Raw genomic sequence first — 26,131 nt, 5'->3', positions numbered from 1 at the left:
TAAGTGTACACTTTGAGCTCATTTGGCATTTATGGATGCAACTGTGTACACGTTGAGTCCATCTTGTCTACACTGATTTCTTTTTTTTTTTGTCTTAGTTCAATTGGAAGGGCCAGACTGTACAAATGTGCAACGTTTGTTTTGTGAATTCCACAAGCGAGCCGAAGTGACATGCTCACTGTCCACACTGAAAAGTTGCTCAAACTGAGTGGGAGGAAAGGTAAGTACATGATTTATTTTTTTGCTCACAAGAAGCTGTGTGCAGTGGAGGGGTTTTTGGGTGGTCTCAGTCGGTGATCAACACAAATACCCAATGGGCACTTGTCTTTCATACGTTTTGTTGTTAGTCTGTTTTAATGACCTTTTTCCTGTGTTGATGACTCTGCGGGTTGTTGTATGGCGGTGGAGCGGGATGGTCCGGCAGCCCCCGAGAACCGTCGGACGGCGGGAAAGGCCGGGCGAGGGAAGCCGACAAAGGCGACCCTCCAATCAAATCGGTGACAGCCCGTGTGATGCTTTTGCTGTGCGGGTTCTGCAGCGAGCGAGCGGGACAAGATGGGAGGTGAACCGCCTCCCCGGGGGGCGTCGCCGTTTCGGATTCTGCGTTGATTGACAGGGCCAGGTGGTGAGGATCATGAAATGGAGTCTCGTGTAGTTTTGTTGACATTGTTTAGCGCGGCGTTGTGTGCAATGTTGCCCCACTCAGCCTCCGTAGCGGCCTGCTCATCCTGGAAGCCGATTGGTCCCTCAATCTCTGGTCCCTTCTCCAGGTTTCTTCTGCAAAGCCCGCCCGAATGGAGTTTGGAGTGTTTTTTTTTTTGTTGTCTTGCCTGGTTTGGTGTTTGCATTTCGTCAGCTGTTGAAACTCTTTTGTGAATGAAGGGCTATACAAATACAAATGACTTATTGCAGGTTGGCAAAGGGAAGGCTGGACAAGCTCACAACACGCACGGAGATTGAACATTGTACTCCACTTGTATGTTGATTTATTTATTTATTTTTCAAAATGTCTGTTTTGTGTGAAATTGTACTGTCCCTCGTGTTTGACGTTGCCAAGTGGAGTGGGTCCACCAGACCAGGGTAATGAAAGCAGCAAAGACACCATTGAAATCAAAGAGAAAAATGCTAGCAGTCCACTCGTCGTCGTTGCAGTGTCAAGAGGCCGCTTGGGACACAAAGTCGAACCAGGAAAAAGTAGAAATGCACAAAAGCAGTCACTGTGGTGTCTTTTGTTGAGTGGAGGAGGAGCCTGATGACTGGAAAGGCGGGTGGAGGTAACAAAACGCATGGAAAATTCATATACAAGGGACACTAACTACAAATGTTTATTTTTTGGTTGCAGGGCTCGGATGGAGCTGGCCAACTCTTACAGGGAGAGTATGTTTTTCTTCTCCACTTGGTGTGTTTGTCTCCTCTCTGTCACTAACTCACTGGGTGTGCACTGACTAACACTGACAGCGTTTTGTACCGATTCGTGGGTCAAGGCAGGTTGGAATAACGTGAAATATTGTTTTGACAGGTTTGTATTTTATTTTGTCCGAAGCGACATGTAAAGCTTCCTTTTGTATGTTCCAAATGTGTACAAACTCTGTACTTGAATTAAAATTGAACTGTAAAATGGTTTCAAGTTGTTTTTTTTCAACATTGTTCCCTGCAGGCCCAAAAGTTGAAACAGGACATTTGGATTAATTTTGCGTTTATGGAATATAAATTAAGCTGCAAAAAGCACTCATTTTTAGCCATCTCTCGGTGCGGCCATTTTGTCTTCTGTCGACTGAAAATGGCATCACGACTGCTGACAACGGCCTATCACGGCTGACCTGTTCTCTGAATCTGAGCCGCGATTGATCGTTGTCAGCATATGTTTGGGTTTACTTCTGCTTTAATGTTGGGGAGGTAGTATTTGTAACCATGTTGAATAAAAATGCCTGTGCAGAGTGGCTTTTTACTAAACATTCTGTAAGGCATTGTTAAAAAAAAATGCCAAAGTTGCAACATGACTAAAAAATAGTCAAACAATGGTTTAGTATTTATAGGTCATATGCAAGGTCATTAATTTTTTTAATTGATTCAGGACATTTACAGTAAAACAGAATTATCCTGAACCCAAAAAGTGTAGATGGCAAGTGAAGCGCTGAACAAAAATTACCCCGTTTTGCATATTAAAATGACTGTAAAGCTTAATAAAGGAGAAATAAAAGCAAGCAAACCTATATAGCAATTTTAAATGTAGTTATTTCGGTCTTCCTGGCATTATTCGTTTCTGAGCTTAAAAAAATATATATTTGCTTATGTACATGCAAAAAGCCAACAGGAAATGTTATGCTGTTAAAGGAGAGAAAGTTAGTTTCCACGTGTTAATTGCATTGGAAGGAATTTCAGCGTTAGGATTAGTAACAGACAATGCACATTTCAATGGTTAGGGTTGGTTTCATACATAGAACGGTTAGGGTTAGGTACATACATTGCACAGATATTTATACATGACGCGGTATGGCGGGGCTCGTACCCTGGACCTCAGGTGTACGAACCCCAGACGAAATCCTCTCGACTACCGAGGACCTGAGGACCACCGCCGCTCCTCGTCTATTCATCCTCAATTATTGAACGCGGGCGCCACTTGGAGCTCGACAAAGGTAAAAGTGTGCAGCGACCGGTCAACCGCCACGACCAACGTGGTCGAGTGGTTGATGTTACAGTGCGGTAAAGCCTCGGACCCTGGTGCGAATCCCCGTGCCTCCAGAACAAACTGCGAGGCCGAAGACTTTGACCTTCATCCACATATGTGGATATTAAGTATTGGAAAATTGTCCAAGTGATAAAGTTGTTATTTTTTTGGGTTAGTTAGAATGATGTGGGCGTGACCTCAACCAGTACCGCCCACCTGGGGCCCCGCCCACTTGGGGCCCCGCCCACCTGGCGCCAAAAAAACCCACTACCCTGCTATAGTCTTTCTAAAACACAATAATGATGATAATAGATCTCAAGAGAATAATAATAACACTAGTAGGGTAGGGGGCCGGCCTACCCTACCAGCGCCTCCCTGATTGACAGTAATTAATGATGATAATAGATCTCAAGAGAATAATAATAACACTAGTAGGGTAGGGGGCCGGCCGAAGGCCGGCCCCCTACCCTAATAGTGTCTATTGTTGTTATTATTGTCAACAAGAAAGACACTAGTAGGGTAGGGGGCCGGCCAAAGGCCGGCCCCCTACCCTAATAGTGTCTATTGTTGTTATTATTGTCAACAAGAAAGACACTAGTAGGGTAGGGGGCCGGCCAAAGGCCGGCCCCCTACCCTAATAGTGTCTATTGTTGTTATTATTGTCAACAAGAAAGACACTGGTAGGGTAGGGGGCCGGCCGAAGGCCGGCCCCCTACCCTACTAGTGTCTTTCTACACTAGTAGGGTAGGGGGCCGGCCTTCGGCCGGCCCCCACCCTACTAGTGTCTCTCTATTGTTATTGTTATTATTACTGTCAATCAGGGAGGCGCTGGTAGGGTAGGCTGGCCCCCTACCCTACTAGTGTTATTATTATTCTCTTGAGATCTATTATCATCATTATTGTGTTTTAGAAAGACTATAGCAGGGTAGTGGGTTTTTTTGGCGCCAGGTGGGCGGGGCGCCAGGTGGGCGGCACTGGTTGAGGTCACGCCCACATCATTCTAACTAACCCAAAAAAATAACAACTTTATCACTTGGACAATTTTCCAACACTTAACATCCACATATGTGGATGAAGGTCAAAGTCTTCGGCCTCGCAGTTTGTTCTGGAGGCACGGGGATTCGCACCAGGGTCCGAGGCTTTACCGCACTGTAACATCAACCACTCGACCACGTTGGTTGTGGCGGTTGACCGGTCGCTGCACACTTTTACCTTTGTCGAGCTCCAAGTGGCGCCCGCGTTCAATAATTGAGGATGAATAGACGAGGAGCGGCGGTGGTCCTCAGGTCCTCGGTAGTCGAGAGGATTTCGTCTGGGGTTCGTACACCTGAGGTCCAGGGTACGAGCCCCGCCATACCGCGTCATGTATAAATGTCTGTGCAATGCATGTACCTAAAAATAACCCTAACCCTAACCTGCGATGTGTGTGACCAACTCTATGATACTTACAATGTCTGCTACTAATCCTAACGCTGAAATTCCGTCCAATGCAATTAGCATGTTGTAACTAACTGTCTCTTATTTAACAGTGTAACTTTTCCTGCTTGCTGTTTGCATGTACATAATCAAATAAACCTTTTTTTTTTTAAGCTCAGGCACACACAATAAGAAGTAACTACATTTAAAAATGCTATATAGGTTTGCTTGCTTTGCGCAGCAGGTATGCGGATTTGAGCTCTCGTCCAACATAATCGCAATCAGTGTCACTAAGCACCCGACCACGGCGGAAACGGGACAATGCGACCCCCGTCACACTTCTGACTTGACGAGCCGAATGTAGCGAGCGCAGCTCGAGACGTTCGCCTGTCGATGATGAACGGACGGGAGGCGGTAAACACAGCAGAGCCCCGCAGTAACCGTAACGTGTCAGGCAACCGAACCGAACCGCCTGTCTCTCTCCAACGTGTGTACTGTGTATATACAGTATATTTTGACAGTGCAATAATCGGAGGTTGGTCTGTGCGGGATGTGTTCATTTCTTTTTTTTGCCATCACTACCCCTTAACTGGGAAAACAATTATCAGTATTATTGTCCAGTGTGAATTGCACTTTGCAATGCACATAATTGTACGCAGCGTAATGAGGAATAACTTTTTCAACAAAATAATTTTTCAGGGTTTCCGCAGGTAACAAGAAATCAAATTGAATGCACTTCAGTATTAATGTACAGTACTAGTCACCCCCCCACACCTAATTCCACCTAAGTTAGGGGGTTATTTTTCCTGAAAACGGCTCCGCCGGCACCATACTGGAAATAGTCGGGTGGCTTAATTCAGAAACAAAATCTCTACGTCCCACCCCGTTTCAGACGATGGAGGACATTGACAGCAGAGTTGTATTGTTCCAACTACACGCGCACAATTTTGAAAAAAACTCTCTAAAAATCCTAACTGAGGCTACAGAATGAATTAAGGTGACAAACTTAGTTGTATAAAATGTCCATGTTAAGAATGCGTGTTAAGCCTCGAGTTGGGCAATAAGCTGACGTATATCGCAACGTTTAGTAACATTGCCTGCCCAATCCTAGAGGGCCTACTAAATGAGCCGTCCGCCATTTTGTCTCCAGCGCCATAGTGTGTGGATGTTAAAAAAAAAAAATGCAGGATTTGAGCAACTCTGGTCCAGCCAAATATGATTACGAGGGAAACGAAGCTGGTCATCATCAAAAGGTCGGAGAAAGGCAAGATGCAGACGAATATTGGCTATTTTGGAATTTTGATGGTATTAAAGGGTTCATTCGGCCTTCTGCGGAAATTCGGGCAACGTCACCTACGTAGCAACGGATCTCGTTCACAACCCGACGATCTCTTAATAAACGGACCACTCAAAACCACTACAATTTTAATTCAAGCACAAAGAGACATTTGGAAGATACAAAAGGAAGCGTTACATGTCGCTCCAGACAAAATAAAATACAAACATGTCAAAACAATATTTTTGCAGCATTGTGGCCTGAACGCACAGCTCGGTCCAAAAATCCCCATGAAGCAGTTAGTGCACACCCAGTGAATTAGTGACAGAGGAGACACACGCACACCAAGTGGAAGAAGAAAGAAATATACTCTCCCTGTTACGTTGACCCTTTGCTCTCCAAGCGCCGTCGGCTCCTCCTCCACGCTGCTGCTGCTGCTGCAACAACATCAAAAATAGAATATTTTGTTCAGGCAGGGAAGAACGGACGACGACGTGACACGACTCATGACGGGCGAAGATCTCACGAAGGTTGACGTCGACTGCGGGCTCACTCGCGGCCACGCTGGTGATCGGTGGCCATGTGCTTTGGGACCCGGGTCTGGCTCCTCGTCCACCCTGGAACAACAAGTCAAGTGCATTCGTGGAGCCCTTGGAGGAAAAGCCACCACCGTGGACAAAAATTAGCCACACCCCCCTCAACAGCACCCCGTGAAGTGAACGCAGACAACGGAAGGAACCCGTTCCCGGATGAGCGGGCGCCAACATTTAACACAAATGTCAACTACGAGCAACATGAGACTATTTCACAAGTTGAACACAACAGGCAGACTTCTTCTTCTTCCTGGTCCGGCCGTTCTCGATGCCTCTTGGCCCAACCCACTCCACGGCCGCCCTGTAACACAGCCGGCAAGTCAATCAACCAGAGATGAAAATGGAGGAAACATGAACCGTACAGCAGTCGTAGGCGGCGACTCAGCCGGACAAGGGATGTGCGCAGGTCCAGTTCCTCTTGCTACTGCTCGTCCGGTCTGGTGCCTCGGCAACCCTGAAACACAGAGCGACGGTTTGTGTTTGACATCTGTTCATGAGCCTCATCTGGGGGATTTTGGTGCCTCTCGCCCATCCCACTCCACCTGGCAACATCAAACACGGGGGACAGTACAATTTCACACAAAACAGACATTTTGAAAAATAAATAAATAAATCAACATACAAGTGGAGTACAATGTTCAATCTCCGTGCGTGTTGTGAGCTTGTCCAGCCTTCCCTTTGCCAACCTGCAATAAGTCATTTGTATTTGTATAGCCCTTCATTCACAAAAGAGTCTCAACAGCTGACAAAATGCAAACACCAAACCAGGCAAGACAACAAAAAAAAAAACACTCCAAACTCCATTCGGGCGGGCTTTGCAGAAGAAACCTGGAGAAGGGACCAGAGATTGAGGGACCAATCGGCTTCCAGGATGAGCAGGCCGCTACGGAGGCTGAGTGGGGCAACATTGCACACAACGCCGCGCTAAACAATGTCAACAAAACTACACGAGACTCCATTTCATGATCCTCACCACCTGGCCCTGTCAATCAACGCAGAATCCGAAACGGCGACGCCCCCCGGGGAGGCGGTTCACCTGCCACCTTGTCCCGCTCGCTCGCTGCAGAACCCGCACAGCAAAAGCATCACACGGGGTGTCACCGATTTGATTGGAGGGTCGCCTTTGTCGGCTTCCCTCGCCCGGCCTTTCCCGCCGTCCGACGGTTCTCGGGGGCTGCCGGACCATCCCACTCCACCGCCATACAACAACCCGCAGAGTCATCAACACAGGAAAAAGGTCATTAAAACAGACTAACAACAAAACGTATGAAAGACAAGTGCCCATTGGGTATTTGTGTTGATCACCGACTGAGACCACCCAAAAACCCCTCCACTGCACACAGCTTCTTGTGAGCAAAAAAAATAAATCATGTACTTACCTTTCCTTCCATTCAGTTTGAGCAACTTTTCAGTGTGGACAGTGAGCATGTCACTTCAGCTCACTTGTGGAATTCACAAAACAAACGTTGCACATTTGTACAGTCTGGCCCTTCCAATTGAACTAAGACAAAAAAAAAAAAGAAATCAGTGTAGACAAGATGGACTCAACGTGTACACAGTTGCATCCATAAATGCCAAATGAGCTCAAAGTGTACACTTATTTTTACCTGATCCGAGGTCCTCCTGCTTGCTTTGCATTTAAGGATCCTGCATTCGTTTTTAGTTCTACAAATAATAGACAGAAATTACGTTTAGAACTCAACATGATATTTTTGTAATAATTACTGATAGCAAATAGAGTGGCAGTTTCTGACAAAAAAAAAAAAAAGCATGCGAGTGTTTAAAGCCGCTGTTGGAACTACACCGTTGTGGTTGAAGTAGCATTAAACAGAATCCGTGAAATTTCTTGAAAAATACTTATTGGCACTCTGCCTCATGTTAGTTATACACATACATAAGAGCATTCATATTTTCATTTTAGCATAATTTACCTTCACGTGGACAGATAATCCAAGTTTCAGTCCAAAAATGGCAGCGTAGCGAGAGGCGTCGCTTAGTCGTCCAAATAGGATGAAGTGTCCCCTCCGACCGGAAACCAGAGAAAAGAATGTCTGCAAAAGGTTTGGCGGAGTGCGTCGGTCTTTTTTTATTTTATTATTTTAAACCGGCAGTATTAGAATATAATTGCGATTTTGGAGTGTTTGGAGAGGAAAGGGTTTAAATGCAATTCGTGACAATCGGCTTTGTAAGACAAAAACGCACTCAAAAATGTTGCAAAACACCCAAAGAAAGTACATTGCACATTGGTGAATAACCCACCACATTAATACAAACACATATGGGGAGGGGGTTCCAAATAGGCCTACCCCAGATTAGGCAGTGACCCCCTCCCTTCAAAAAAAAAAAAAAAAAAAAAGCATTTCAGACCCTGGCAGTAAACTTCATAAGACCAGGAAAAAAACAGTTGGATACCCCCTGAAATAAAAATACACCATATTCAAAAAACTCACAAAATTAGTCAAACAAAAAAAACTGACAGTTCAATTGCCAAGTACAAAGCCATTAGATGTCATTAAAAAAAAAGAAAAAAGCTGGCCAGCTTTAAAACAAACAAAACATGTGAAATTGTAACAGAATAAATTCAAACAAAATAAAGCGGATTGCGACGTGCTGTGCTCAAACGCTGTTGCTTCCCTCAAGTGTGCAAATCCTGTAACAAACAAAATGTCATTGTGAGAAATCCACGACAAACATTTGCTCGTCTGTTCACTGCGGTTGCGTCCCTCAAGTGTACAAAAATCTTGCAACGAGCAAAATGCCAGCGAAAGAAATGACGACAAACATTTGCTCGTGCGTTCACTTGCCCGGTCGGTCGGCCGCCATCTTGCCATACCTGTGCACTGCGTGCACTGATTCAACTCGTGCACACCCGCCGCCAAATCACCGGTAGGCCTGACGTCACGTCCGCCAATCCAAGCCTATGTTTTTTTTATTTTTTATTTTTTTGCTTATTCAACTGCGCTTTGCACACCAGCGCCACCCAGTGGCACGTCATGATGACTGCTTTGGCTTACCGTGGAAATTGTTGAAATAGCCTGCACCAGCAGAGAACCCTTTGATACATTTAATAATTTAATTTAATAATACATTTTATTCCACCTGTAAAGTTATGAAGCAAGTCGGCTGGAGGCCCAAATGTCAAAGCGGAAGTGACGCGAGGCCTCACCGGCATACCGCGGCAGAAGCGGAAGTGACGCAGCGTTGCCCCGACACATGTCGTTGCCGCAAAAATGCGTTATGTTGAAGCCTTGGCGGAGGTCGGCGCCCTCTTCATGGCAATGTTTGTTGTTGTTTCAGACCAGGAGCTGTTCTCCGGCATGTACATCGACTTCATGGGCACGGACGCGGCCATCTTCCGCAGCCTGACCAAGAGAAACGCCGTGCGCACCGACCAGCACAATTCCAAGTGGCTTAGCGGTACGCCGGGCGGGACACCTTGCAATCTGAAGATTGTCTTTTCATTGGTTTCTCTGTGCCATTGTTTGAATCAGAGCCCATCTTCGCGGACGCCCATCTGATCCCGGATGGGACGGACCCCAACGACGGCAAACTGTACTTCTTCTTCCGCGAGAGGCTGACGGACAACAGCGGCAACACCAGGAACATCCACAGCATGGTGGCGCGCGTCTGTCCAGTAAGTGGCGCCACGGAGTTTCTTCTCCATAGATTTATCCGATGAAACACTTCTTCTTCTGGTTCAACTGCAGAGCGACATCGGAGGCCAGCGGAGTTTGGTCAACAAGTGGACCACCTTCCTCAAGGCGCGGATGGTTTGCTCCGTTCTGGAGGAGGACGGCACAGAGACGCACTTTGACGAGCTGGGTGAGGAATCAAATCAAGAAATGAGACAAACATTTATGCAGACATGATAGCATAATTGCCTAAATTGCCTGTTACTAAATCAAAAAAACAATACTCGCTGCTTACTTATTTTCCGAAATGTTCAAACATGACTAAGGTACTAGACGAACTATTTATTTGCAGTAATATTTTGTGTTCTATACATTTAATTTTTGATTATTTATTTTTTTCTTGAATACTGAATTTATAGTGTAGACTTTTTTTTAATTTAGTCAAAAACGTGGTAAGGGTATAGTAAGGCGTTTTTAGTCAAAAACGTGGTAAGGGTATAGTAAGGCGTTTTTTGTCAAAAACGTGGTAAGGGTATAGTAAGGCGTTTTTTGTCAATAACGCGGTAAGGGTATATATAGTAAGGCGTTTTTTGTCAAAAATGTGTTAAGGGTATAAAGGCGTTTTTTTCGTCAAAAACCGTGGTAAGGGTATAGTAAGGCGTTTTTAGTCAAAAACGTGGTAAGGGTATAGTAAGGCATTTTTTTCGTCAAAAACCGTGGTAAGGGTATAGTAAGGCGTTTTTAGTCAAAAACGTGGTAAGGGTATAGTAAGGCATTTTTTTCGTCAAAAACCGTGGTAAGGGTATAGTAAGGCGTTTTTTTTTGTCAAAAAACGAGGTAAGGGTATAGTAAGGCGTTTTTAGTCAAAAAGGTGGTAAGGGTATAGTAAGGCGTTTTTAGTCAAAAACGTGGTAAGGGTATAGTAAGGCGTTTTTTGTCAAAAACGTGGTAAGGGTATAGTAAGGCGTGTTTTGTCAAAAACGTGGTAAGAGAATGTCAAAAACGTGGTAAGGGTATAGTAAGGCGTTTTTTGTAAAAAAAAACGTGGTAAGAGTATAATAGGGCGTTTTTTGTCAAAAACGTGGTAAGGGTATAGTAAGGCGTTTTTTGTAAAAAAAAAACGTGGTAAGGGTATAGTAAGGCATTTTTTGTCAAAAACGTGGTAAGGGTATAGTAAGGCGTGTTTTGTCAAAAACGTGGTAAGGGTATAGTAAGGCGTTTTTTGTCTAAAACGTGGTAAGGGTATAGTAAGGCGTGTTTTGTCAAAAACGTGGTAAGGGTATAGTAAGGCGTTTTTTGTCTAAAACGTGGTAAGGGTATAGTAAGGCGTGTTTTGTCAAAAACGTGGTAAGGGTATAGTAAGGCGTTTTTTGTCTAAAACGTGGTAAGGGTATAGTAAGGCGTGTTTTGTCAAAAACGTAAGAGGATGTCAAAAACGTGGTAAGGGTATAGTAAGGCGTTTTTGTCAAAAACGTGGTAAGGGTATAGTAAGGCATTTTTAGTCAAAAAGGTGGTAAGGGTATAGTAAGGCGTTTTTTGTCAAAAACGTGGTAAGGGTATAGTAAGGCGTGTTTTGTCAAAAACGTAAGAGGATGTCAAAAACGTGGTAAGGGTATAGTAGGGCGTTTTTGTCAAAAACGTGGTAAGGGTATAGTAAGGCGTTTTTAGTCAAAAACGTGGTAAGGGTATAGTAAGGCGTGTTTTGTCTAAAACGTGGTCAGAGGATGTCAAAAACGTGGTAAGGGTATATAGTAAGGCGTTTATTGTCAAAAACGTGGTAAGGGTATAGTAAGGCGTTTATTGTCAAAAACGTGGTAAGGGTATAGTAAGGCGTTTTATACAACATGGTGTATAGTCTGACTTCATTACATTAATTAGTATAAAGTTGGACATGTCTCATATCACGATACACCATGAGACTTAAAGCAACATGAAAAGTAACACCCTGCTTAACATAACATGATCTTTAAGACTTAATTGAAAATATGATGTACATTTGGGGACAAAATTTTCAGCCTCCCTACAAAAATGTCATCGTGTTTAAAGTATTTCCAAGTACTTTTAAACAGAGCAACACATTTTTAACATTTTGAAATTTTGGATGCTTCCATTATTTTAGTCCGCACACAGAAATGAAAATATTCCACAAAAACTACCAAGATCAATTATTAGCCGCCTCACTTTGGTTTTCTGTCAATAGAGGTTGAGATTCGGATGTTTTGGATTGTTGTCATGCCGGAAGATTGACTTCATTTACTTTAATATACTTTATTTATTCACCAGAATGCCTTGTTCAACTAGTGGGCTTGCATAGAACATATTCTTGGGAAAAAATATGTTTGTCTCCCCCGTTAAACAATTCTGTTTTGGTGTAAGTAATTTGTGCCTTCTAAGTAGTTTGTTCACAAAAGCTATGTTGAAAAAGGGTACTTGGGAAAAATCTTGAAGAAACTTTGAATTTCATAGGGGCTCTAATAATTTTGTCTTCAACTGGATAGCACGACAAAATGTCAAACATGTTTCATATAGCTTGCGGAATAGTATACATTTTTCATGAGTCAAAATGCTATGTATAGAAAACATTTTCATTATGGAATGACATATTTCAGGTTTACGTTGACTACATAATATGACAATGTTTCTTGACATGATGCATAGTACGACTTGATGCTAAGAATCACTTGACATATATTGGTATGATTTATTGTAAAACGTAATTTGCAATCTCTTCTTTTTTGGGATCCGAGCGTCAGGCCAGGCCAGTGGGCAGATGTGATCTGGGCGGACAGAGCTGGAAGCGAGCCCGTGTTTTCGAGTTAAAAGGGCAGGGTGCGCATAATGCTGGCGCGCCGCGCTATCAGGGTCTATAATCTCTCGCGCAGCACCGTCATCATGGCCGGGTCACAGTCCACTCTGCGGAAGGAGAGCCGAGCTGACAGATCTGACGCCGTCGGGCCAGGCTCGGTCGGGCTTCGGGCCAGACGGGCACAAGGACAAATGACATATTGCAGCACAGCATTAGCATTTTGACTCTGGCTGCCCAATTTTCGATAACTGTCAAACTGCGTGTCCTACTATAGCCATAAGGTCACATGTATAGTATAGCGTTGACTAAACATGCCGCTAGCGCCGCCTAAAAACGGCAAAATCGGAATCGCACTGCTCCGATTAATGGACCCGCAGTAGGGTCGTCTCGTTTTACATTTACATATCAAATTCATCATTAGTTTTTAATTAAAGCCAGTAAACAGTCTTTGTTCAAATATTTAATTCATTCTAAAATGGGCGTCGGTAACCCTTTTAGCAGGAAGTTGCTAATTTGCTTTCACGGGGTCACGTAAAATATGACCAGACCAGATCTTGCCCTTGGGCTTATGAGCTTGATACTTGTAACAAAATGGCCGCCTTCCTGCCTTCTTATAGAATGTCAACCAAAACGTTTATGTCATGTTGCTAAAGTGGGCCTTCTGTTATCTTGCTTCTCAGCTCACCATCATGCTGCGGGCTAACTTCGTAATCCCCCAGGTGGCGCTGAAGCATCCTCCGGCGGTGATGGCGCCGGAACCGTGGACAACCTCAACTGGACCAAGCTCTTGAAGCGGATCTTCATCAAGGTTTGACTTGTTGTTGCAGGTGGTGAACACGTGCCATGTCATGCTCAGCCCCCCCCGAGAGATGATGTAAGCTACAAACACGTTTCCAAGTGTCCCGCGCGCGGGGTGGCTAGCTCGCTAGCTAACTCCAAATGCTAACAGTAATTGAACCAGGGGTCTTCAATCCCGTTCCCAGAGGGCCAACTCAAGCAAAGCTTCGGAGTATCTCTCCAGCATGTGCTCTTTTCCCCAAAAAAATCACCTGGCCCATAATGTGTTTGTAGCGTACATCATCTCTCAGGAAGCTGATCATGACGGCAGGGGCATCTGAGGCCGGTCCTCGTGAGCCCCTAGCCTGGCCTGTTCCAACACACCTGATACCAATGATCAGGCTTGTGTAAAGCTTGATCATTGGAATCAGGTGTGTTGGAACGGGGGGCTCATTGGGGGGAGGGGGGGCGCTCATGAGGCGCCCCCGTGCTGGGTTGATGACTTCACCGGGACATGACACTTAGACTATGAATGATACACTGTGTTGACTTCAAAATGCTTTATTTTTGAGCGAATAACATGTTTGTTCTCCCGAAGGTGGTCATCTTCCTGGCAGTGTGCGCTCGGCTCTCCACCCACCGGCCGATGACTCCGCAGACGGTCCGCGATGGGCCATTCAGTGCCAAAGCACCCCAATAAATTGAAACCTTTAACCAAGTGGCTTTTGATTGTGATGAAATGTGCTGTACTTAGTCGTAGTGATGGCGCAGCTCTAAGTCTCAAATTGTTAGGTCAAATCCGAGCAGAGGTTTGAGCGCTGCGGCCCAACGAATTTTAATGAGTTCTGCCAAAAGGGGCGTGGCTATCTTCCTTTGAACCCTTTTAACTCAGCAACTGCAGGGTCAATCTCCACAAAACGGGTATTGTTGAAAAGACATTTCAACAAAGACTCCGAATTTGCAATCATTGAAAAGATTGGCGCATATTTTACATTTTGACTAAATTTGAGCTTGTGTGTCACATGACCTTAACAAAGGTTTTTCATGAGATGTAATCACTCATGTTAAAACAAAAAAGGTGCAGAGATGTAAACGTTTTTGATTAGGAGCAAACATATCCATACCCTCAGATTTGAAATGAATATTTGAGTTATGTATACTTTGACTCCTTATTGTTGCTAAACAAAAAAAAATGGACATCTCTGAAACTTGTGTTTAAAGGGGAAGTCAACCCAAACATGTTTTTTTCACAAATATGTTTTATGCAGGACCACTAGTTGAAACACAGCATTTTGATTAATACCGCCTTTGTGGAATATTAGTAGCAACTTTGTCACTTCTGTCGACTGAAAATGACATCACAACTGCTCAGGTAACGACCAATTACGGCTCAGCTTCAAAAGAGCGGTCAGCCGTGATCGGTCGAGCCCTGAGCAGTTGTGATGTCGACAGGAGTGACAAAATGGCCGCCCTTAGAGATGGCTGAAACAGGTGGATTAATAACTCTTGTTCCACAAACGCAATATTTATCAGAATGCCTTGTTTTAACTAGTGGGCTTGCATAGAACATATTCTGGAAAAAAAAATACGTTTGGGTTGACTTCCACTTTAAACACAATTTTCAGATATGTACTTTTTTTTAAATTTAGCAACAATGAGGAGTCAAAGTATACATACCTCAAATATTCATTGCAAATCTGAGGGTATGGTTACGTTGACTCGTAATGTTTACATCCCTGAAACTTTTTTGTTTTAGAGAGTGATTACATCTCGCGAAATTTTTTGGGGACCCACAAGCTCAAATTAAATGTCAACATGTAAGATGACTAAAATACGCACCAATCTTTTCAAAGATTGCACATTTGGATTCCTTGTTAAAATACTTTTTCAACAAAACCTGTTTAGTGAAGTCTGACCCAGTAGTTGCCGAGATGAGGGCTCAAAAGGAAGATGGCCCCGCCCCTTTTGTTGCTGAACTCATTCAAATTCGGTGGGTTGTGGCTCCCAAACCTCTGCTCCGATTGACCTAAAATTTGAACAAAAAAAGTAAACATTTAGTGCTGAGCCATCACCATCAACAAGTACAGCAAGTTGCATTCAAATCAAACTCCTCTTGGTTAAATCCTTGGGGTGATTTGGCACGGAATGACCCTGATGTCTTGAGTCGGCCACTTAAGTACCCTGCAACAGAAATAAAAAAAAAAAAATGATTACAATCAAACACTTGTTGTCCTTCATTCTTTCAACACATAGAAAATGGATGGATTTCCAACTTATTAGCAATAGCACACTTGAGGGCGCAAACAAACGGCGCCTAATTCACTGACACCAGCGCTAATAGCCACGCGCAGTTTGAGTGAAGCCAATAACAGCTTTAGGAAGCTGGCGTCAACTCGGCCCCTCCTCCAACACGGCGCCCTCTACTTGAAAAAAAAAAAAGTACACAAACCTGTCCAGGAGCAGGTTGCCATCTTCGCACTGATCTGCCGACGCCCCAAAATCTTCGCCTGTCGGCTGCATGAGCGCCTCAAGCCTCCCCGATCCTGTCATGCAAACAAAAACATTAAATAGACAATACATTTCTCATTTTATTGACAGGTGTTCCAATCAATACATTTTTAATTGGAAAATATGCATTCATAGTCTCGTGAGCGATTCATCTCCTCACCTTCATTAGGCCGCCCGGTCCTCGCCGTTGTTGGATGACGTCATCGGATCGCGGGGAGATGAGAAGCTGCTTCCTTTGGAACGTAGGAAAGGACAGCATTGGTTCAAATTTCGCCTACATTTAGGTCATCGCGCTAAGTATTGCTGACCTAAGTCTGGCTCGTGGACTAATAACATCAAATGTATGTTTTAAAATAAGGTAGTGGAACATTCAAAAGCATCCGCTGTAAAACACACATGCGGTCTGAATCTGTCGCACATTTTACATCCGCGTTGCCATCTGTTTTGTGTTTTGACTCCTTTCACTTACTGGCTTATGGACAACATGGCGCTTAATCCCCCGAGCTGAGACGCGCCATCGTATTTAATCCTAATGCCTCCAAGGTGACCTCGGACACACATTGGCCGGGCGCATGGAGAGATTTTTTATTTATTTATTTTTTTATGTAACTTAAGTTATATTTATCGCGACATTGTGTTGCGGCGCAGGAAGTGTGGAAACAGATCGATACACCTGCAGCAGCTGCGCGGCGTGAACGCCGTCATCAATCACGGGGGAAGAATACATTCAAAGTGGATTCCGCTAATGTGGTTTGCCGGGGTAACAATCACCATCATCTCAATGGTCGCCGCGGCCGTCCGCCGGAAAGGCGATTGATTAGCCGCAAGAGGTCGAGCTTTGATGCGGAACGTCGCCATGGTGGCCTTTTGTGGGCCATCGATTGATTTGGGAGCGGGACGGCATTTTCATGAGCGACTCCTGATTGTCTATCGCATGTACGCCACGCTCGCCCGCTGCACTACTACACACATCCAAAAATCGTATTTTTCCTATTTGTCTTCACTAATTGTAGCGTTAAAAACAAAAACAAGGTGGCAGGCCGTCATGGGCATGCCAAAGCTGTAGGGGGCGCCATTACCCCCAAATCGCAAGTGCCTATCAGGCAACTCGAAGCATGAACAAGTCATTGAATAGTATTTAATCGAAACGAATTTGACGTATCTATTTCCGTGAAAGAGCGCAATGTAAAAAAAAAAAAAAAAGAGTCTCACGAAAGGAGATTGTGGTACGATAGCTATAATAATAATAATTCAAATAAAAAACATATAAAATTTTAAATTAATAAAGCACAGTAACTTTAGTCTTTTCTCGGACCAAATTTCATCCAAAAATTGGCTTAGCATGCCCTAAAACCTAAGAAAAATGTACAGAACATTAAAAAAATATATATATATATATAAGTTTTTTTGGGCAACTTTGCAATAAAAAATAATACAAATGATTTAGCTTAGTGACGCGAGTAAATGCGCAAGCTCTCATCTCCACGGCAGCGCAGCGATTAAGACGACACGCGTGATGATGTATTCATTCTCGCACGGCGACATGGCAATTTGTCGAGTTAAACGCGGCGGGCCAACGATGACGCTTTGGCGGCTTTTGTGAGCGAGTCAAAGAGTGCTAACGAGCTGGCTTTTTGCCGCCAACAACCGGCGCTCTAATCGGACCACTTTTCCAAACAAAAATGCTGCGTTCAATCATCGGATTTGCGTACTTTGACCCCTCAATGGCGGGATAATTAACCCAAATTACCCGTTTGAGGGCTTAAAACGTTTTTCTTAAAATATTCCGATTTTTACCTTGAACGTCATCATTCGTCTTTGCCAACATTCCTAAACGTGCATTTATTTTCCTTTCAGTTATTCCATTTATACTCTATTCGTAATGTAAATCGAGTCACTCATTTTAATAACATTTGAATTCAAACCACTAAAAATGTAATAACGCTAAGCGCTAGAAGCCGCTAACGCTAACAGTCATCGCGCTACCAGTGATGGATGAACTCGCCATGTTGTTCCTGCCACCCACATTTCGCCAGTAGCCGAGATTGTTGTGATTAAAGACAATCGAGGTAGAATAATAGCGCTAATTTTGCAACAATATGTTAAGTGGGTCGGAATTTAAGCTAGCTTTGATTAACGTTGGAAATGGGAGCAATTGATATACCGTGTTATTACCCACGCAGGTCCTGCTGTGATTTTATTCGAATGAAAAATAATTGCCGATTGACGCCACCAGATGGCGGTAAAGCACAACCTTTCTATTACTGTACTTTATTCTCCACACAAATGAATTCCCCCGCTCACTTCAACTTAGTTCTTTGACACCAGGGTGCTACTGACGTTTTTCAGCAAATAAAAGCGGGCACACATTAACTTAAAGGTTTCATTCCCGTCCGACAAAAAAAAGCCAATTTGCTTTATTCATTTATTTATTTATTCCCCCCCCCACGCCCTCAGGAGCATTTCATTAATTACTATTACTGCCATCTGTGTGTTTAAAGAAGGGGTGAGCGGAGGGCGACTTCATATATGTGCAGGTAGTTTGCTGGTTGCCGTGGCAACCACCGTACTGAGCGCGCTTTGTTAGTATTTCCAGCCTGTGGGCGAGCCACAAATGAACTATGCAGTGTCAGCCATTCGCCTTCATTTACATTCAAATACATACGAATATGGTGGTGTATTGTGTCGTATACAGGAAGCGGCCGCCACCTCCCCGCACTAACCCTCAGCTGCACTTGCAAAAGGTCAACTCCCTGAAACTGGGGCAGAGCCTAGTATGGCAGCATCTGTCATACTCCAGCACCATTTTTTTTTTTTTTTTTTTTACCTTTTTATGGACATGTTGGCATCCCGGCCACGGTGCTTCGTGCCTCAGAAGCGCTCGGTCGCATCCAACAAGGCTAAGAAGACCTTGACGAGGGATACAGACAAAAAAAAAAAAAAGAAAAAAAAAGATGAATTCAATTGAATGAAAACAACAACAATCAAAAATGAGCGAAAATGTTAACCAATCGAGTTAGTTGAATGATTGCGATTTGGTGCAGAACTTAAAAAAAAAAAAAAAACAGTCTAAAGTCCTCCAAATGTGGTACTTGGGTGAATTTTAGCATCTCATCATAGATATTCAAAATCAACAGGATCAGACTTTGAAAAAGCTGGATTCATAGGCTCCGCCCCTACCCGCCAACATCTGTTCGCATCCTTCCTTCCGATTACCACAAATAAAAACGCGATAATGACACGGCAGCGTTTTCCCACTTTAACAGGAAGCCTTGCGGAAAGTCATAAATGTTAACAGTGGGTGGGGAGTTTGAGTCTAATTGTGAAGGAGAAGCAAGAAATGTTGCCATTAACTTCACGTGGTTTCCTCGTACACTTGGTTCAAACTTAATTTTATCCAAAACTGCGTTTTATTTGCGCGCTCGGGGGAAAAAAAACGTAGGTGGCAAAGAGAAGAACTCATTTGCTCAACACATTAAAACCCGACGTGGGTGTCTACATTTAATAAAAGAAAATCATTGGAAAAAAAATCCATTAACCGTGCATTTTGTATGTTTTAGATTAAAAAAAAAAAACAACAACAAAAAAAAACAAATATATTTTGGGCCTAACTAACAGAATGGCTGGCCTAAGCGCTTGTTCTACCCCCCGACCGCCATGACAACAACAAACGCATCCGAGCAAGCCCCCCCACAACCCCCCCCCCCCCCCCCGCCCTGAGGCAACAACACATTTGATTTGCAAACAATATTCAACGCTCAATGTACACCATGGCGCCGCCGTGCTCGCTCTCGGGCGCTTCCAGCTCAGACATCTGCTGCCAGCGTGGAGGAACAGATTTCGGGGGGGGGGGGGGGTGGCTGAGGCGGGGCGCTTTTACACTCGCCAGGGTCGTCATCTTCATCCCTATGGAGAAAGGGGGGGGGGGAAATAAATCAATAAAGCTTGCGTGACATCAGCTTAAAACAAGAACCCCCACGACTGCTGCGGCTTCATCTGGCCCGGGAGGACGCCTCGCGCGTGTCTTGCGTGTGTGTGTGTGTGTGTGTGTGTGTGTGCGTGCGTGTGTGACCGGCGCGTCCCACCTAGTGTCTCACCGACACGCGCGCGCACACACACACGCACGTGCTGACACGGACAGTTGTGCCCGCTGTGCACAAGCCGAGGGCCAAATTCGCATGCTAGCTGGTGGCGCCCGGTCACGTGGCGGTCAAGTGTGTTGCAAAAAAAAACGCCGACGGAATATGCGTGCGTGCGTGTAAGCACAATGCACCCAAGCAGGGGTTATAAAACAAACAAGTAAAAACATCACAGCAAGTGTTATAAAAAAAAAAAAGGCCCAAAAATATAACCCACTGTCATGGTTTTTTTTTTCCCCTTGCACAGTAGTGCCTTGAGATATGAGTTTGATTCAATCCGTGACTCGGCTTGCCTCTAAAATGAGCCAGTTTTTAAGATTTTGCAAATACTAAGTCACAATATCAATCTCAGACATGTTTTATTTTAGGTCTTTTTTTTTTTTTTGTACTGAAAGCGTTCAGGACTTTTAAGCAAAAAAAAATCTGCTAATATATAAACTATACTATCAATGTGCAGAATGATTAAAAAAATCTATTTTTCATTTAACTCTGACCGCTACACCCCCATTTTGCATTGTTAGCATTAAGCTAAACCAATCGTTAAGGCAAAGCTACCGGTATACAATTATTATTTTTTTAATAGTATATAATTCTCTTTGTTTGATGTTTAGTTTGACACTTTTCACAGCCCAGCTATTCAATCCCAGGAATGAATTGACATTTTTTTTTCCAAATCTTTTCAAACGTTACGGTAAAAGAGGGTTCGAAAACGTCTGGCAGTGAATGCGTGCCTGCGACCCCGATGAGGATACGTAGTATGGAAAATGGCCGCTCTGAAACATGCAAATGACTTTTTCGCAAAAGGAATGAAAAGTCCTTCGACATTATTATTTTTCCAAGCATTGAACTTTGAATGAATGTCAAGTTGGTGCTACCGGGGGATTTCGCCTTTGTCAACAACGCCCCCTCCGGGGAGGGCGTGTCCGCATTTCATTTGTTTGAGCTGGAGAGATGACAAGTCACATTTAATTACGGCGCTCTGGTGTCAGCCGCAGAGACGTGCCTAACGAATACTAAATGGACCTGATGTGGGTGTCCCGCCATACTAACATTTTTCATGGCAGGGCGGGCAACATTCCAGCCCATTTATGAGGTTAGCGTGATGGCCACTGAAATTCAATAGGGGGCTTGCATCGACACTTTGTATGTCAACAGTGAAGACGGAGAAGTTGAAAATTGTAACTGGCAAAGCGAATCTGGCACTCGCGTGGATAAAGTGCGCTAAACGGACGTGACGTGGTTGGCAGCTGCTTTGTTCGGTTGAAATGGTGCCAAAGCAAGTCCCCAAATACACATGGGCAAGAAAAAAAAAAAAAAAAAAAAAAAAAATCGAAGGGATCATATGTTTAAAAATAAATATCAATCGGAAAACGTTCACGCGGAAAATAACGCAAAAGTGAAGTGAAATAGAAATTCAGGTTTTTTACAGTCAACTAACAAACGTATCCAATTTGGGTTTCCCAAAATGTTCAGCAACTCATTTTAGAAACATCCTAATCGGAGGAGCTTTCCAGCCAATCGGAAGCCTGAACAAAGTAAAAAAAAAAATGTCATTCGCGACAATGCACCGACCAATATCGTCGGCCATTTTGTTGACCGGCTAGTACGGCGGCGAGCAAACCTGACGCAGTGAAACCCGCGTTCAATCTTCACTATCATCGCGCTTTGCAGTCAACACTGTCCAATGCTAACAAGTCGTCTGGCCGCACAGGGTCCTGTCCAGCAAAGGCGTCTGCACAAACGCCTGATTAAAAAAAGACGCTTCCTAATTGGCTGCGAACAGAATGTCAGACAGGAAACCGCGCGGGCCGGCCGCCTGGCTAAATGGCGTCTGTTCGTTTGTCGGGAACATTTTGCCCAGTTAATGGTCTTGGCGGGCCCGGCCACTAATTAGCGGCGGCAGATGAGAACACGGCCAGCTCGTGTCCGCAATCTTACGACCGGTCGCTGACAACTTGGAACTTTTAAACGCACTCACCGAGCTTCTGTCCGACGTGTCAAACGGCTACTTAGCCCCCAGGGAACGGTGGGAAAAAAAGTGGCGGGCGTGTCCTCGGACAATCTCGTGGCGTGATAAAGGACAGGATGGACTATCTCCACGGCAACCGAGGTGCCCGCCGTTCATTTAGCTGTGACGCGCCGGCGACATTTGATTTTGTTCTATTGATTTCGAGTCGGTGGAGACGTCAAATTAGCCACATTCAGACAGCAAAGACGGTCGCCATAAGAACTGAACAGAAAGAAAAAAAAAAAAAAAAAAAAAAAAAAAAAGCATGGAACATATCTAACAGCTCCAGCGTCACCACGGCAACGTGAGGCTGAACTCTTTGTACCAGACAGCGCGAGAACACACGTCGCCCATTCCTGCCTGAGGAGATGGTGTGATCCATGAACTTGCCACAACCTTCCTGGAATTTCCCCTCACAAAGCGCACGCCAGACATGTTGTAGCATTGTAGCCTTTTTTTTTAATTTACTGCAGACTACAAATATCTAAAAAAATAAATGAATAAATATCTTAAATGCACGCTTCCAACACAAGGACGTTAATAAGTGTAATTTTGAATCCACAACAAAGTTTCGCATCTTACGATAACAGCTGACTTGTCCTATACTGCCCGCTGTCGGCTAAATTAAAAACCTGCGATGTTGCAACAGTTGGCTTTTTAAAATGAGTATCAATGCCAAACTAAAATTTTAATGATACAATTAGCAAAAAAAAAAAAAAAAAAGAAAACCTATTCCTTGTCAAAACTCTCCAGTCGCCATTTTCAAACTAGTGTTCGAATTCGCTATGGATTTTCTTTGAGCTAGCACACCATTATTTGTATTTTTAATTTTTAAATCAAGAGTTGAAGATGTCTAAAGTCATCATTTTGTTTGCGTGTTGCCCCAGGCCACGACGGCTCAGTGTCTCATTAAAGTGTTGACGTTAACTTTGCAGGATTTTGTGCTTTAATGAGCTAGCAACATCACCGCTAATCGATATGTATTAATTACAGCCGGGAGGGTAAAAACTCCTCGGAAGAGGAACAACTGCCTCTCGTGTTGGATCGGCTGCGGCAAAGTCGGACTTGTTGGATTAAATCTTGCTTCGATTTGTTATTTTGATTCACCTTTCAGACAAAATGTTCAAATAGGCACAAGCTAATGCCACATCTTGAGCTTTTTTGGGTTATTTTATACGTCTGACACGTCTGATAAATCTACATAAGATAGCCTCGCTCATTCCTATGCATCTTAGCGCAGATGTTACACGTCTTTAGCTATCAACCCCCCCCCGCAGTGGTCATAAACAGCGCTTCCCGTTTGAACAGGAAACACAATTAGCGGCACTTAAAAGTGGTTAAAAGCGCTAAGCCCGTGTTTACCGCCAGCGCAGCTTTGTACACACGATAGCCACCCTCATTTGCATACGTTAATGCTAGCTAATTAGCTACGCTCTGCCGGGCATTCCCCATTTGCCCTCATTTGGGTTTTTTCTCTCTTTTCTTTTTTCTTTTTCTTGGACAGGAAGAGCAAGAATTCAATCAATCATGTAAAGGCTAATACATGCGTGACAAATGGCAAGGGGACAACTTTTAATGCCACGATAAGACCCCCGCCACCGGTTTGCATTGTGGGAAGGCCGCCGAGCCCCCCCCCGCCCCGCACACATTAGCGCTGCCGTTGACCACCAAACCAAGGTAAGTGTCGTAGGACCCTCAGGCGGCTATTTGACTTTAACGTGCGTCTGGAGAGTACAACAAGCCCATCAACTTGCCTCGTTATCCTGTTAGCGGGAAAATCAAACTTGGTGTGGGGGAGGCGGGGGGGGGGGGGCCCGCTGTATTTTCATTTGTGTTTTAGGAATCGTTGTGTGTCTGAAGTACACACAAATCCACTTAGAATTGTTCATTTAATATTTCTGCGTGGGTTGCCGGGGAAACAGACAAGCTGCAAAGGGGCGGGGCACGTGGGCATGCCAACGTGCACCTGTCGCCATGGCGATTGACAATTCAAAGCAGTGGCTGGAGACGATGTGGTGGCTGCTGCACCTTTTCGATGTCAATACCCCAAAACAAATTTCATAATAAATTTTGGATGCTTTAACAACAATTTTGTAGGAATTCGGAGTGAGAGTTAGGCACTGTAAACGGTGAAAAATGAATATATACAATTATAACAATTACAATTAGTGGAAAATAAATTTATAATTAAACAATTTCAGTTGTATTTATAGCATTTATTAATAACTAATTGCATCCTTTTGACATATCGTCAAGTATTAATTCATACAAAAAAAAAATATTTTTTTTATCAAATAATGTATGTAATAAGTATATATTTATTCAATTGTTTAATATAAGCAATAGAGTTAGAAATAGTATGAACTGATTGGTGCCAAGCAGGTCCCAAAAATACACCGTACATGGACTGGGTTCCGTTTTAAAAATTAAATGAAGAAATAAAAATTAACCAATCAGAAAGATGAAGAAAGTACCTTCTGGAAAAGATGCAACAGTAACAGTGTAGAAAAATCCCAAATAAAGTGAAAGTGAAATGGAGGTTTTGCCAAACCACTTGCTAAAAATAACGAATATTTTTTCCAGGAAAGTGCATTTTAACGTTGGATGAGTAATTGTGGGGCCATTTTCCATACTACACTTACTGCATTTGACTATTAAGTCACTTGAACTCGTTTTAAGGATGCGGAGGCAATAATTAGTGAGACGGAGGGTTTTTTTGGTTTTTTTTTTTTTAGACTAACTTGCTGAGATGTTAATGCGCACCAGACAGACATTTTCCTTGCGCCGCTTTAAGTTATATTGCAAAAGTGAATTAAATGAAGTGACTTTTTGAAGGAGTGGGTGTCTCACACAGAGTGGGAGAAAGTGTGAAAATCAATTTAGTTTTTTCACAGTTACACTTGGTTTCATCTTTTTGACTGTCGCGCAAAAAAAAAAAAAAATACAAGGAGATGATTCACTGCTCCATTTTTTTTTTTTCATGTGTCAGTTACGATCCAGCCCTGTCAATTCTGCCTAGCGACAAGTAGTTGGGCAAATGTGAGGTGACCAGGAAAAGGAGCCTAATCTATGCTGTCGATCTATGTTGCTCCGATCCCATTAAAAACGTGACATCACGATTTCTCAACTTACACATTAGAATGGCGCCATCTTTGATTTGGGCATCTCTTGCCGGCACCTGGAAAGAAAAGAGCATCAGGGTGGGATGCTAACATGCTAATCAGATATAGCTTTGTTTTAGTTCACGTACCTGTAGACGTGTGGGAGGGCCGCCTGCGCTGACACCTGGTCGCCCAGCAGCAGCAGCGATAGTTTAGCATAACCGACGTACATAAATCGGAAACAAGGTAGCGACAATGCCATTGGCCCTTGGCATAAGTGTATTTAAAAAAAAAAAAAAAAGCAGCGTTGAGTTGAACGCACTCGTCGCAATATACTCAGCAGCACCGGATTATAAATCAGATTTTAGGGGAAATTTATTTGACAAAAACAGATTCCAAGAACAGCAGAGCTCCTCCTGGTATCCTTAATCCCCTTTCCCTAATTGTGGTGACAGAAGCGAACGAGTTAATCATAACGAGAGTTAATCAACGTGGATCATGAATTGAAATGGGCCCTTGTGAATCGAATCGATTTTGGAAATCAGAATCGATAGCAGCCCTAAAAGAGACCAAAATGATCACAAAAAAAAAAATTGAATTAAAGACAGAATAAATAAAAATTCATATAATATAGCAATAAAGTGTAATAATAAGTAATAAATCGGTGAGAAAATATATTAACACTCGTAGTAACGACACAAAAGACCGATAAAATTAGCAACACCGTACATTAAAAAGGCAAAATGAAAACAGGAATAAACAGCGTTACGATAAGGCTGCGGCATCTCGCTTTTACTCGCGGGCTATTTTAAGGCCAAACCGTTGTAAACATGCCACGGCAGCCGCTCACTGATGTAGTGCTCCGCATAAACCCTTGATGGCGAGTGAGCCTGATTGGTGCGTTTAGCGCGTCCGCCCGTCTGCCTCCTCGTCATCATCGCGGCATTCATGAATTATGCCGTTAAGCGAGCCGCTTTACGCCAACCGGGCTTAACATTCATTTCATGTGAAACGGCGCATTTACTTCTACGGGGGCTCGTATTAAAATGTTTATGAGTGCCTCGTGCACGGCCGGGTTTTTTTTTTTTTTTTTTTTTTTTTTTTGGGGTCTGTAATGATTATTCACAGTGTTTACGCTGCTACATTTACACGCAATCGCTTTTTTAAATAAAAGGGGAAAAAAAACATCAAAAAAAGGGGGGGGGGA

The 26,131-nt window shown here is 43.7% G+C and overlaps 1 protein-coding gene and 2 long non-coding RNA genes across 16 annotated transcripts in view; 1 reads left to right on the top strand and 2 right to left on the bottom strand.

The window, feature by feature from the left end:
* The window catches only part of LOC147126649 (semaphorin-3C-like), a 95,368-nt gene extending 81,302 nt beyond the window's left edge, over positions 1-14,066 (top strand). For 5 of the 10 annotated variants that reach the window (XR_015084653.1, XR_015084655.1, XR_015084654.1 and 2 more), the window contains one exon: positions 99-1,559. Coding sequence is in view for 1 of the 10 variants with exons in the window: in XM_086022068.1 (XP_085878194.1) it covers positions 9,271-9,370; positions 9,445-9,587; positions 9,661-9,775; positions 13,072-13,094 (381 nt within the window). In the remaining 9 variants the exon portion in view is untranslated. Of the gene's footprint in view, positions 1-98; positions 1,560-9,250; positions 9,371-9,444; positions 9,588-9,660; positions 9,776-13,071; positions 13,243-13,766 lie in introns of those variants that run through there. The other 5 variants (XR_015084649.1, XR_015084647.1, XR_015084648.1 and 2 more) reach the window with 3 other exon arrangements.
* Positions 5,497-13,533, bottom strand: LOC147126650 (uncharacterized). 3 transcript variants are annotated; one of them, XR_015084661.1, is made up of 6 exons: positions 13,077-13,533; positions 7,885-9,771; positions 7,561-7,618; positions 7,333-7,454; positions 5,887-6,407; positions 5,497-5,791 (listed from the first exon to the last, which is right to left on the bottom strand). It is a non-coding gene; the product is annotated as an uncharacterized LOC147126650 (long non-coding RNA). The 3 variants fall into 3 exon arrangements; XR_015084659.1 differs by having other exon boundaries at positions 5,887-7,454; XR_015084660.1 differs by having other exon boundaries at positions 5,497-5,788; positions 5,887-7,454.
* Positions 13,714-26,007, bottom strand: LOC147126648 (uncharacterized). Of its 3 annotated transcripts, none has more exons than XR_015084656.1 (6): positions 24,956-26,007; positions 19,444-19,582; positions 18,504-18,586; positions 15,837-15,909; positions 15,618-15,711; positions 13,714-15,349 (listed from the first exon to the last, which is right to left on the bottom strand). It is a non-coding gene; the product is annotated as an uncharacterized LOC147126648 (long non-coding RNA). The 3 variants fall into 3 exon arrangements; XR_015084657.1 differs by lacking the exon at positions 24,956-26,007 and adding an exon at positions 21,794-21,953; XR_015084658.1 differs by lacking the exon at positions 24,956-26,007 and adding an exon at positions 21,437-21,515.
* Positions 26,008-26,131: the final 124 nt, after the last annotated feature.

This window comes from Filicampus tigris, chromosome 22 (genome assembly GCF_054856515.1).
Source record: "Filicampus tigris isolate MCC_2025a chromosome 22, RoL_Ftig_1.0, whole genome shotgun sequence".
Classification (NCBI taxonomy): Eukaryota; Metazoa; Chordata; class Actinopteri; order Syngnathiformes; family Syngnathidae; genus Filicampus; species Filicampus tigris.
This window is presented reverse-complemented; position numbering and strand designations above follow the sequence as displayed.